This window comes from Ochotona princeps, chromosome 23 (assembly GCF_030435755.1).
Source record: "Ochotona princeps isolate mOchPri1 chromosome 23, mOchPri1.hap1, whole genome shotgun sequence".
Classification (NCBI taxonomy): domain Eukaryota; kingdom Metazoa; phylum Chordata; class Mammalia; order Lagomorpha; family Ochotonidae; genus Ochotona; species Ochotona princeps.
This window is the reverse complement of record NC_080854.1, coordinates 22,146,317-22,159,356: the sequence shown is the minus strand read 5'-3', so window position 1 is coordinate 22,159,356 and position 13,040 is coordinate 22,146,317. Positions and strand designations below refer to the sequence as shown.

General features: G+C 39.9%; 2 protein-coding genes across 6 annotated transcripts in view; one reads left to right on the top strand and one right to left on the bottom strand.

The window, feature by feature from the left end:
• The window catches only part of SKP2 (S-phase kinase associated protein 2), a 28,760-nt gene extending 24,920 nt beyond the window's left edge, over window positions 1-3,840 (top strand). For both annotated transcript variants that reach the window (XM_004583648.4, XM_058680227.1), the window contains one exon: window positions 2,035-3,840. In XM_004583648.4, the coding sequence (XP_004583705.1) occupies window positions 2,035-2,248 (214 nt within the window). In that variant the 3' untranslated portion in view covers window positions 2,249-3,840. The remainder of the gene's footprint in view (window positions 1-2,034) is intronic.
• Window positions 3,841-5,733: 1,893 nt separating this feature from the next.
• The window catches only part of NADK2 (NAD kinase 2, mitochondrial), a 37,447-nt gene continuing 30,140 nt past the window's right edge, over window positions 5,734-13,040 (bottom strand). For 2 of the 4 annotated variants that reach the window (XM_004583649.4, XM_004583650.4), the window contains 2 exons: window positions 8,038-8,161; window positions 5,734-7,735 (listed from right to left, as the gene is read on the bottom strand). In XM_004583649.4, the coding sequence (XP_004583706.2) occupies window positions 7,597-7,735; window positions 8,038-8,161 (263 nt within the window). In that variant the 3' untranslated portion in view covers window positions 5,734-7,596. Of the gene's footprint in view, window positions 7,736-8,032; window positions 8,162-13,040 lie in introns of those variants that run through there. The other 2 variants (XM_058680053.1, XR_009247508.1) reach the window with 2 other exon arrangements.

Here is a 13,040-nt window from a genome sequence, read left to right as displayed (position 1 = left end):
AAATAAAATTTAAAGTACTGGAGAAATGGTAGGTTTTTCTTCCTGAAATCTGTCTCAATATATTTAGTTTTTACTCCTTAATTGGCCCTATTTTTCGTGTCTAAAATTTCTCCTAAATTATTCCATTCCTCATGCAAGTAAGAAACCAGAGCTGAGGGAGTAATCTGATTAGAGATTAGGATAAATATCTTCTATTTATTAAAACCAAATATTTTGAGTCAACCTGTACTTTTTAACCTGTACTTAAATTCAAAATAATTGCTCTTACACTATTCTTTTTACTTGGTTTCTTTTCTGTATCTCCTGTCAGTTTCAAAAACAAGCCTTGCAAATTCTAAAAACTCTTCTGATGTCTGAGTGGGGAAATGATCCTTTGTTCACCACCCGTTCTTATACAGCTCCCTTCCCCCACTTAACACCCAGTGTGGTTCCTTCCTCACCAGATCTCTGCCAGTGCAGTGGCAAAAACATTTCCTCCTTTGCCATCTGCTACCCTTTTCCTTGCTCCCACTTAGTTTCTCCTTTTCAGTGTTACCCACTGTGACTGACTCACAATCCAGCTTGGATACCACAGGGCAAGAATTGCAGTTACGCTTGTGTCTTACACCAGAGCAACTGCAGATTGGAGCAGGCTGCTGTCATCTTCAGCGATCGTAATTTCTGTATTGTGATCATTCTTTGATACCCTTGTTTCCGCATTCCAGAAATGAGGTTAATAATAGTCATTTGGTTGTACTTTCTTCTGACCTTTGATGATCTCCAGATCTTTCTGTCCCAGTAGTGATATTTGGTAGTGTTTTTGTATTCTACGTTGTCCATCATTTTGTACTGGATATGTATATATCTATATCAATATCAATCAATATCAACCCCCGATGGGGTTACTCCAGAGACTTTTAGGAATGTAAAATCAATACTTTGGGAAGACTGGAGTAACAGGTTAAACATGAAAGATGCAAAGGTCAGCTGAACAGTCTGGGTTCTGTAAACATCAAAGGTTTTGGGCCAGGTGAGTGACATAATTTGAGCTGGGTTTTGGGGAATGCTTTGAACATTGCTTTATAGAACAGCCTGGAAGGGAGAATAGCTGGAGGCAAGGTTACAATTACTATAAAGATTGGTGTTTGGGGTTTTGTTTTGGTTTGGTTTTGTCCTGAAAGCAATTATTGACAATGAGAATAAAGATTTTTAACTCCAGGTCATGGAAGGGTTCCTTGGGATTTTATTGACATTCTAAAATAAATATTCCACTTCCTGGACTTTGGACTGTATGTCCCAACCTGCAGCAAATATAGATCAGAGAGATGAATTTCTAGGTACACAGATCAAAAAATACTCATTTCCGGGGAAAGGCTCTCTTTTTGGCATAAAAGAAATCACAGATTGTGTTTTTCCTAAAAGAAATATCTGAGAAGAAGAATGGCTTATCTGTGATGGAACGTTGTACTGGTCACCCTTTTTCTCCATCCAATTATGTAACCCAAAATCATCTTTGAGAAGTCGCTAGTAGGTTCCATGATCCATAATGGACTTGTTGGCTGTTAGCTGCGATTCAGAAGCTGTCAGCTCCACTGACATTTCCTTCTACGAGTCGGAACCTACTTTAAGTAAAGCTGAGGTCTGTACACACTCAGATGGCATGTAACCTGGACTATCTCCAAGTGTTGCCACGGAAAGACATTTACTTTTACCCTCACTAGCTTGTTGGTGTTTGCTCACAGCACAGGAACCCTGTTCAGATCACTATATCCATCAAGAATGGAGAAAGGAAGCAAATGTAGTTGGATTTTCAATAATCCTCTGTTTCTCAGGTTGCCAGGGCCTCATTCAGCCAAAGGCCTGGTGTGTCTGCCAAGGCCAGCTGCTGAAGCCAGATAGCCTGCACTCGCCTTTGAGTCTCAAGTCGTCCCTTGCAGAGTAGAGTTTCAGGACACACTTTATAGACTGTGATGTGAACTGTGAAAGTTGGGTCATAGATGTCTAGTCCAAGTGGTTCCTTAAGTGCTACTCTAAAAGTCTCCTTCTTCTTTGCAGTGAACTTGGAGAAATTCCCACGCTAAAAACACTACAAGTTTTTGGAATCGTGCCTGACGGAACCCTTCAACTGTTAAGGGAAGCCCTGCCTCATCTACAGATTAATTGCTCCCATTTCACCACAATTGCCAGGCCAACTATTGGCAACAAAAAGAACCAGGAGATTTGGGGCATCAAATGCCGACTGTCACTGCAAAAACCCAGTTGTCTATGAAGTATTTATTGTAGGATGAAGTCTCTTTGGAACAGACAGGAAGCCCAATATCTGGAGCACTTGGGTAATGTTAGCCTTGGTTTTCCCCTTGCCTTTATTCTGCAAGTGTATTAGAGAACAGTTGGAGAGGGAGAAGGCAGGTACTGCTTTCTTGAAGCGACTAGAAAAGCTTTTGTTACTGCTATGCTCTTACGAGCCTTGGTTGCAGGCCTCTTGCAATTTCAGGAAAATGAGCCTGTAACTTCAGGATACCCAAGAGAGCCAAATTTGAGCCACCTCTTCAAGTGCCCTTCTTTTACTAGTCTATTTAGAAAGAGTTTTAAAACTATCATTGGAAATTTTTTATAGCTTCTATGATAACTTTTCTGTATTTAATTTTTCAGCGTTGCTTTATAAGAGATAACTTGAGAGAATAATAGCCATTTGTATTATGGGCTGACTAGAATCATGGGATGGTAGCATTTGAGGCAATCTCTTCTAGGGATTTAAAAAGAAAAAAAATGCATTTCAGTTCATCCTTCAGACTTGAAATTCAGCTAATAGGAAAGAAAAAAAGCCCCATGTAATTCATCTTAAACCTTAAAATAAAAAATGAAAAAGGACCCATCAGAGATACAGAACTGATCTCCAGGCCCAAGAGGCAATTTTCCAAGTCAGATTAATTTGGAGTATCCATTATTGGTCATTAATACACTGTGTTCCCAGAATCCTAAATTAGGCAAGGAAGTAAAATTGTGGTTTTCTAACTTTAAAATCAGATTATGTTAAGAGTTGTTCAGCTTCTAAAATGACTAGTTTTGTTTCAGAACGGTATTAACTCCTCCATTCTGAAGTTATCTGTTGTTTTCCTGTAGTGTTGAGATTCTTGAGATTATTTTTATATTACTCTGGAGTCACGTTTTGTGTTGTCTTTTTTTCATTTTAATTATCTCTTATAATTGCTTGAACTATCTACTTTCTGTGGTTATTGGACTTAAGAGTTCCCTAAGAACTGCATGTTCCTTTAAATCAGAAATACACTAGAGCAGACACACGTGTCATGCCGTGTCAGAGCAGTAAGCACTACATGCACCTACACAGGAGTTACGTCTCGGGTATTGGAAAATGAATAATTTAAAACACGTACCAAGCAGGCACAGGAACTAGAGATTATATTCTGCCTGAAAAAAAAAATCGCATTAATTTGAGTAGATGACCTCCCCGTATTTTAAAAATGCAACAGAAGTGCCAAAACCCATCATTCCTATTGCCTTTTTTAAACCCAACTTTTTAAATGTTAGAAATAGTAAAGTGCCCTTATCTGCTCAGAACGTTTTAAAGTAGTGTTACACAGGAATGATTACGCTTCAATTTCGTAGTAGTTTAAAAGTTCTAAATACTACTTGAAATTATTGTTTACAGATTAGTGACAAGGGCTGGTGACAGGATCCGGTTGGACATTGACTTCCGGATGCCCTCACTGACAGTACCTGTACTCCAAACTCAAGTCCAGCCATAAGCTATTTTGCCAACATGTCAGAGTAATCTGTATTTTTGTATGTGATTTCTACTTTTATAGGCTTGTATTAAAATAAAGCACATTTTTATAAAAATCAGGACTTAGTCGTATCCGTTCTATTTACATGGTTAAAATCAGAACGCATTCAGTATGGTTTGCACTGTGGCTCAGAAACTGCTCAACAGACCCTTCTAAATGGGCCTGAAAATGTGGACGCATTTACTTCATACGCCTGTCCTGCTGACAGTTTATAATGCACTTTTTAAAAGTGCTAAGTATGGGGGTTCTCCAAAAAGTGTGGGGAATGGAATTCAGAGATTTTATTTTGATGCAGAAATGTTATGAAATACGCATATTTTTTCATTGTATTCATTTCCCGGGAACAACTTAAAGTACCTATATATACGTGTATTCTTTTCCTTAAAATTCTAAAACAACCCACATATAAAATATTTCAATATTAGTAATTAATGTAATGGTCATGTACTCTCAGCTAATGACACTTTAAAAGTTTTTAAAGGCAGCATGATGGAAAGGGAGAGGTACAGATAAAAGAGATCATTCCCCAAACTGCAGCAAAGGCGGGTGCTTGGCCAGGTCAAAGCCAATGCCCACAGCTCTTATCTGGGGTCTCCCACATGGGTAACAAGGGCCCAAGCACCTGGGTCGCTGCTGCACACGCTATGGACACTATGTGTGACTTTGGGCCCCCAGGCAACATGTGCAGGCAGTTTTGGTTGTTTCATGGGAAGTGCTTTTACTTGGCATCTGGCTGCTAAAGGCCGAGCATGCTGCTGACCATCTAAGACAGGACAGTCCTCTGATTGCCACCCCCCAACCCCCAAGAAAGAATTGTATCAAGTCTCAGTGTTGGGAAACCCTGCTCCAGAAGCTTCTCTCATCAGGTTCTTGTCTTAGTGAGGCAACACTTGATAAACAGTATTAAGACCTCTGGTTACGCGCCATATAACATTTGTCTTTTTCATTTTCACTGATGTCACTTTATCATCTCAGATATCAGCACACTGGAGTGAATTTGAATTATATTTTAAACTTAGCATCTCTTCATTGATGAGCAGTATTACACCTTAAGCTTATGTTAGACACATTTTCCCACTCAAGCAATGTGAACTGGTTGCTTGCTTATTTAAAATGAGTATTGTGGGCTGACGTAGTGTAGCCCACCAAGCCTCCATCTGTAGCTTGGGCATTCCCATTTGGGCTGCAGTATGAGTCCTGGCTCCTTCACTTCTGATCCAGCTCCCTAGGCAACCAGCAGAAGATGGACCAACTCTTTGGACCCCTACACCCATGTGGGAGATCCTGGCTTCAGACCAGCCCAGAATGAACCAGCAGATGGGAGGTCTCTATCTGCCTTTCAAATAATAAATCTTTTTTAAAAAATGAAATCATGTAAATGTACATGAAGACTAAATATTTAGTGAAGCATGATATATGCATGATGTGCTAGGGCCACATATAATATCTAATAGATAAGCACCTTAGCATCTAATTAATTATCTGACCAGGGCCCGGTGCAGTGGCCTAGTGGTTAAGTCCTCGCCTTGAATGTGCCGGGATCCCATGTGGGTGCTGGTTGTAATCCTGGCAACTCCACTTCCCATCCATGCTTGTGACCTGGGAAGGCAGCTGAGGATGGCCCAAAACCTTGGGACCCTGCACCCGCGTAGGAGACCTGGACGAAGTTCCTGGCTCCTGGCTTTGGATCAGCACAGCACAGCACTGCCATTGCGGTCACTTGGGGAGTGAACCATCGGACGGAAGATCTTCCTCTCTGTCTCCCCTCTTCTCTGTATATCTGACTTTGTAATAAAAATAAATAAATCTTTTTTTAAAAAAACCAGACCAACATTCTTTGTCTTGGGCTAGAAATGAGTAACGTTGACAGAGGAATACAACATTTTGGGAAAGCCTGGTTTTCAGATACGACCCCCACAAGAGTTAAGGAAAGAAAGTGAAAAACTGGTAATGAGGATTTAATTTTATTCACATATAGTTGCATTATAAAGGTTAACTCATTCACAAAAACATTTTTGCTATTCTAACATCCTTTACCACTCCTCTCTTACAAATAAATCCCCACCGCACAGCAGAAGTTAAACTGCAAATGGAACACACTGAGTATTTTTCAAACCCTTCAGAATTTGGCCAATGAAAGCTTACCACAGGTTACCTATTAATATGTTACATATTAACAACGTTACACCAGCATTTCGACAATCAGATTGCCTTGAGATATTCAAGGTAGAATTGACTTTTTTTTTTTTTTTCAAAAAAGTATTCCAAGGCTGTCTCTAGTGTGGAAACTTAATTTATTTGTTTCAAAACAGGAAGCTTATATATACCACTTTAAAAAGAAAAATCAAACCAGAAATCAGAACCTGCTCTGGGAAAACACTGTTTTTATCTCCAATGCACCATGCATAGATGCTTTGCATTGAGTATCTATGCAGATGCTTTTATTAAGAAAACATTGGATATACATCAACCTAGACTGCCTTTCTACATTAGCATTCATTTTAAAGGTTTTTTGATATGAACAACATGTTATGTTGGCAATTAGAATAGTCAATTTGACTATACATTTTAGCTTTCAAAGAATTTACTTCTAAGCTTATTGGGCTCAGAATCTATAAGGATGGCCTGTTTCTTTCATTAACGTGTATCCAGAACTGGACACTGTAATACATGGCTCAATGCCCTGTGCAATGTGTCAAAAATTGAACAAACTTCACCAGCAAATGAAAAAAGCATACCACTGACTACATGGCATTGGCACACCAATTGTTTCATTTGCAGCAATACTTGTAGGAGTTTTCTGTGAAAATTCTAGTATTACTTATAAGTAGATAAGAAATTCAATAAAAATAATTTCCCTCCAAAAAAAAAAAGAATGCTCATAATGGGGGGGAAATGAGCCATACATTTTATCTTACAAAGCTGTTTTGTAAAAATTTAGAATGAGCTAAGTGAAAACCACCACTCTTAAGTAGGGCAATTCACTAAAAAAAAAAAAAAAATTATCCTCTGACTCCTAAAACTAGCTGAAAATATTTCAAAAGAACTTACAAGCTTCTAATCAGTCTAATTACAATAGTTCATCCTTGAATCCATGTTAGTGGATTTTGAAGAAGAAAAAACCTATTTGATTCCAGTCATTTGTAAAAGTTGTCTGACCTTAAAAACCTGGGTAATTAATTTGTAGCATTGTATTTTGTCAAACACATTTATTTTACCCAGCAGTGTTCAAACTCACCAGAATGAAAATCAAATGAAAATATTCATCTGTAATTAATTTCAAAAGTGATTACATTCTCAAATCAATAGTCTTATAGCAGCATCAGTATGTTCTGAAATTAGAAAAATTCTCAGCACATATAAAAACACATTTACCTATTTAAATTAGGTCAATGTCACATTATATCAAAATTCTCCATCATCAAAACTTTAAAATCTTGATTGTTAGGTATTATAAAAAATATGAACTAGTCAAATTATAAGCATTTGGGGTGATCAATTCCACAATGGGTGAAGAGGAAGGAAAAAACACCTGGATAGTAAAACGTCAAATCCTAAATGTTTAATCCTTTATTTAAGCTTGCCCTAAACTGAAGAGATATCGACACTCTTGGGTACCAAACGTAAGCAATGTAACAACTGGACTGCTACTGAGTCTAATCCATTCACTGCCTTCATTTTCTTACACAATAAACATCTTCTCCATCAGCATTCAACAGAATACAAATCTCACTTTTGCTCTTTGAGCTGACGGCCAGTCTCAACAATAAGAAAAAAAATTCTGACTAGTAGTCTCTTTCTGCAGGATTGTTCATTGTTCTAGGAGCACAGTTCGAAGTTCATCTTCTTTATTGATCATCATCGAAGCAATTGCTCCATCATTAAACTCAAAAGAAGTTCCTCCATCCACCACCATACAGGCATCCCAACAACGAGAACGAACACAAACCCTAAACAGAAGGAAACATCTCTTTAAACACTGAGTAGTTTTCTATTAGCAATGCTTAATAGTTTAATATCTTAAATTTTCATCTTTATACTCCTTTTCACTTAAAATTTAGTCTCTCTCTAAAATGACACAGCAGTTTTGCTAAGTTAGCAGGATACCTCATTAGATTCACAGGTTCCACTTTCCTGCTAGATTAAGTGTGACTGAATCAATTTAATGAAATCTTGTCCAAGTCAAGGACACTTTACCATGAGTTAAGGGCAGAGGACAGACAGACCCTGGTGTTAAACCCTAGATACTCACTTTGAGGAGAAACAACGCTGACGGCTGCTCGAGAAAACCCTGTTTGCTATTGGTTCTCTAATACTGAAAAGTATTTTTGGTTCTTCTGGACTGTAGAGCAAGGATTCATTATATTCATTTGTTACTACAAAGAAAAAAAATTAACAGATTTGATTAAGAATAATAACTTCTGAAAAATACAGAATGATTAACATACTATGCACAACTTCAAAGCAATTATGGGTCCAGGCCTGTTAACCAGCCTGTTGCCCTTAGAATGTACTTTATCTAGTAAGCCATCACTCCATCAGTGGAAGTCCAGGCCAGCTGCCCACCACAGTGACACATCTGAGACTGACTCAGAACGCAGGATTGTGAGTTCACCTCTTACATTGCAGAGTAGGCCGCAACAGCTCCTAGCTGCCCTGCCTGCCATGCTAGGGCCTTACAGTATGGAAAGCTAACCCAGCTCACTGTCCTGGTGGTCTCTTTTACCATCCATAACACTGGCACATTTGATGATTTCTCAGGGCCAGTATAGCAATGGAGCCTAACCCCCATGTGTACATGACAGGTTGTATGGACAAACCCATACACACTGCTGGCCCCTTAACCATTTTCAGCCCTCCCTTCTGAGGTTCTGATCCTCAAAGAGCAGCTTGCTTGCATGCACGGGGCAGGGGGGTTGAGCAGGGCAGGCAGTTACAATTCCTAGTCAGGGGACTCCAGGGGCTTCTCTCCAGTGGAAGTGAAAGACTCCCATTCTCTGGTCCCTGGGGGACAGCTTGCCAGCCTAGGGGCAACTGATGCTTTCTGGCCAGGCAGAATCAAAATGACCTCATTCCTGGTTGTTTGGGACTCCTTGCTCATAGGGGTGAAGACCCCCCCAGTCCATGTTAAAGGTTCCCTTTGTCCTTCGCAAGGTTGAAAGTTTACTGTTCCTCTCTTCAGCTAACTAGTCCATTCAGAACCATTCTGAGTTAAAAGACCTAACCGTTCAATATTGAGTACAAATCACCTAACGAGATGCAGTTTGACTCAAGGCCTTGACAAAAGGTTGCCTAATTTCAGGTCTAGTCCCAGAATGAAACAGGAGGCCTGGCCCTGTTCCCGAGCTATAGCACTCTTCCAGCCTGTTCTCTCTGTTCTCTTCAGGCCTCAAAAAATTCTGTCTGGAGAAGAATCTCTTGTGTTGTCTGCTATCTCTGTTACAATTCTGACAGCTTGGGAAAGCTGAGTTTTAGAAAAGTTAAGACTCTCATCTTGAAAGGCTGTCAGCTCCCATATTTTCCACCCCTTGGGTCATGAGTGTGGCAAGTAACAAAATGGAAGGGTCATATACTTTGCCCTTCTAATTTTCTCTAAACCCAATACTTCAGTTGGGTTTGGAGAAAGCCTAAGTACAGCCATTTCATCTTGCCTTAAACAGTATCTTTATGTTTCTAGTCCTCCCAAACCAGGTGCTTTCTACAAAATCATATGCAATGCACATAACTGGCTCTATCATTATTATCATTTTTAACCATGATCATTTTTAAGTTCTTACTTTTCTCTGAAGACATCTGCAATTAAATTCATGGAAAAAATTCTAATACACGTTTCTGAATAACAAGTTTCTGCTGTGGTGCTCACATCCCATACGGGTGCCAGTTTGAATTCCTTATGGATCATCTCACTTCCAATTCAGCTTGCAGCTGAAAACGTCTGGGAAAACAGCAGAAGATGACCCAAGTGTTTGGGACTCTGCACCCAAGTGATAGACCCAAAGAAGTTCCTAACTCCTAGCTTTGAGTCTGCCTAATTCCAGCCTTTGCAGCCACTTGGGAGAGTAAACCAGTGGGTAGATCTCCTTGTCTCTCCTAATTCTATATTTTAAATGAAAAAAAATCTAAAAAAAAAAGAATAAACAAAACAAAAATTAGTTACTTGAGACTGAATCAAGTAGCAAAGTTTGTGAATTTCTGTCTTTCGTTTAAAATATTATTGACTCTGTATTTAAATGTTTCATCTTCTCTGTTCAGAGAAATGTTTTTTTCTATGATTTCAACTGTTTACAGTGCTTTGATAAATTATAATCTTATGAAGAGATGGGACTATTGAGCTTTTCCACCTTACTCAATGCCTCTGAAGTAGAAAATCTTTTATAAGATATTGAAGCTGCAAGAATGCCTCATTTCTGTCTCTCCCCTCAGTAATCATCCCTTCCCTGTATACTCTCTCCCCGTCTGTGTGTCCTTCCTCATGCAACCCCTGGTTTCTACAGGACAAAAGCATACTGGCCAGTCATAGCTCACCCCAAACTACACATATACCTCTGCCTTTGTGAAGCTGGACAAGTGCAATTAGCTTAAACGGATCAAGATATTTGTTTCTATGAATCTCTCCACTTTATGTGATCCTTTCCTCCCAATGTAAAGGATGTGCTACAATTATAAATGTCATCCCTTATGTTTCGAAGCACAACGTATATAGTTTCCATTCCCCTCCATCTCGTTTACCAACCTAATGTCATTTCTGGCAAAATTCCTTTCTCGACCCTGAGTCAACAAATGCCTCTTTGGAACACCCAACATCCCCAGCTTGGGGATCTTTGCATCAAACAACCAGATTTAGAACATACAGCTCTGGGTTGGTCAATCTTTAAAATGTTTGCTGGCCAATGGGAATACTGAATGTCAAAATGAGCACTTAAAACATCTCCTTAGCGCTGCAGCAAACTTGGAAGGCTACCACAGGAGCTTAAGAGGCCTAACAGAACAGCTCCAAATCCCTAGTAGCAGTAGCCACATCAACTTCAACATCTACAGGGAACTCCTGGATGGATTTTTTTTTTTAAGATTTATTTATTTTTCTTTAAAGATTTATTTTATTTTATTGGAAAGGCAGATATACAGAGAGGAGGAGAGACAGAGAGGAAGATCTTCCGCCCGATGGTTCACTCCCCAAGTGGCCGCAACGGCTGGAGATGAGCCAATCTGAAGCTAGGAGCCAGAGCTTCTTCCAGGTCTCCCACGTAGGTGCAGAGTCCCAAAGCCTTGGGCTGTCCTCAACTGTATTCCCAGGCCACAAGCAGGGAGCTGGATGGGAAGAGGGCTGCCAGGATTAGAAACAGCGCCCATACGGAATCCCGGGCGTGCAAGGTGAGGACTTTAACCACTACACTATCATGCCAGGCCCCAAGATTTATTTATTTTTATTGCAAAGTCAGAAATACAGAGAGAAGGAAAGACAGAGGAAGATCTTCCTTCCAATGGTTCACTCCCCAAGTGACCACAATGGCCTGTGCAGCGCTGATCCAAAGCTAGGAGCCAGGAACTTCCTCGAGGTCTCCCATATGAGTGCAGGGTCCCAAGGCTTTGGGCCATCCTCAACTGCCTTCCCAGGCCACAAGCAGGGAGCTGAATGGGAAGTGGAGTTGCCAGGATTAGAACTGGCACCCATATGGGATCCCAGTGCATTCAAGGTGAGGACTTTAGCCGCTAGGCCACTGCGCCGGGCCCATCCTGGCTGGAATTCATCAACAAGTCCTCCCCAGTCTTCAAGTAGGGGAACCCAAGACACCGTGAATAGCTGAAGCAGCCACCAGAGTGTTCCCTGCCCAAACTCCACAAAAACCTGGGTTCCTAGTACTTGCAGCGAAAATGGTCAGGTGTTAGATATAAGCAATCAGAGATGAAAACAAGGACCCTAGCCTGTACCCAAGGCCTACTCAAGATTACCTACTTTTCGGTTTACCTTCTGGTTAAAGTGTCTGATAAAGCAGGAACACAGCCAAGCCAGAAGTCTAGTTTATGGCATATGTGCAATGACATCCAGTTTTGACATTAAAAAGACCTTGCTTCATCATATGATCATTATAATTAGCACTGTCTCCCTTTCCTCTCCTGCCACCCACTCCTGATACATACTGGGAAGCCACATGCACAGAAAACTCAGAGTAGGCAACTTCAAGATGTCAATCAAAACAGCCAATCCTGAGCATCATGGCCACATCACCAGTCAACACTTCTCACCCTCCAAACCATGGGAAAGGAGTGGCACATTTTCTCTCAACTAAGTGTATCTTTTGGGGAATACCTTAATAAACTTCACCCACACAAATACACAAAACAAGCAATTCTATTCCACAGGTCAGTCTGGAAGCAAGTTTCTTGGAACTGATAATACATATTTGTTTTTTAATACAGTCTTATCGGACCCGGCGTGGTGGCCTAGTGGCTAAAGTTCTCGCCTTGAATGCCCAGGATCCCAAATGGGTGCCGGTTCTAATCCCGGCAGCCCCACTTCCCATCCAGCTCCCTGCTTGTGGCCTGAGAAAGCAGTAGAGGACGACCCAAAGCCGTGGGACCCTGCATCCACATGGGAGACCAAGAAGAGGCTCCTGGCTCCTAGCTTCAGATTGGCTCAGCTCTGATCAATGCAGCCACTTGGGGAATGAACCAGCAGACAGAAGATCTTTCTCTCTTTATCTCCTTTTTTCTGTAAACCTTCCTTAACAATAAAAATAAATAAATCTTTTTTAAAAATCAAATTTTAATCACATAAATAAAAATTTGCCTCCTGAAAACATATCACAAAAAACTAAGCTACCAAAAACACAAAAAAATTAAGCTACCTTTGAAGTTAATTTCAAAAGAGCCGTTTTAGATATGCCTATAACAGTGATTATAACACAATCACTACTGCTTCTGAATATAGGTTTTACATATTCAAAGGAGTAATATCCATTCAGTAAAACTCTAGTATGGTTATTAAAATGAATTCAATTACTGTATTTTATCCTTAATTTAATATATTCTTAATTTATATCTAACAGTTCAATTGCTTAAAAATCTGTTGTTTTCGGTTAAAGTATATACTAAGTAAGAATATATTAGTGCATGTGCCTAATTCTTTGATATAAATATAATAATAATAATTAATAAGCCATGACTAAGTTGGTCTCAAATTGAGAGAAGACAAATCTACCCCAGAGCTGAAACTGAAATGTAAAATCCTGGGCAAGAGGAGAGTATAACACAGTA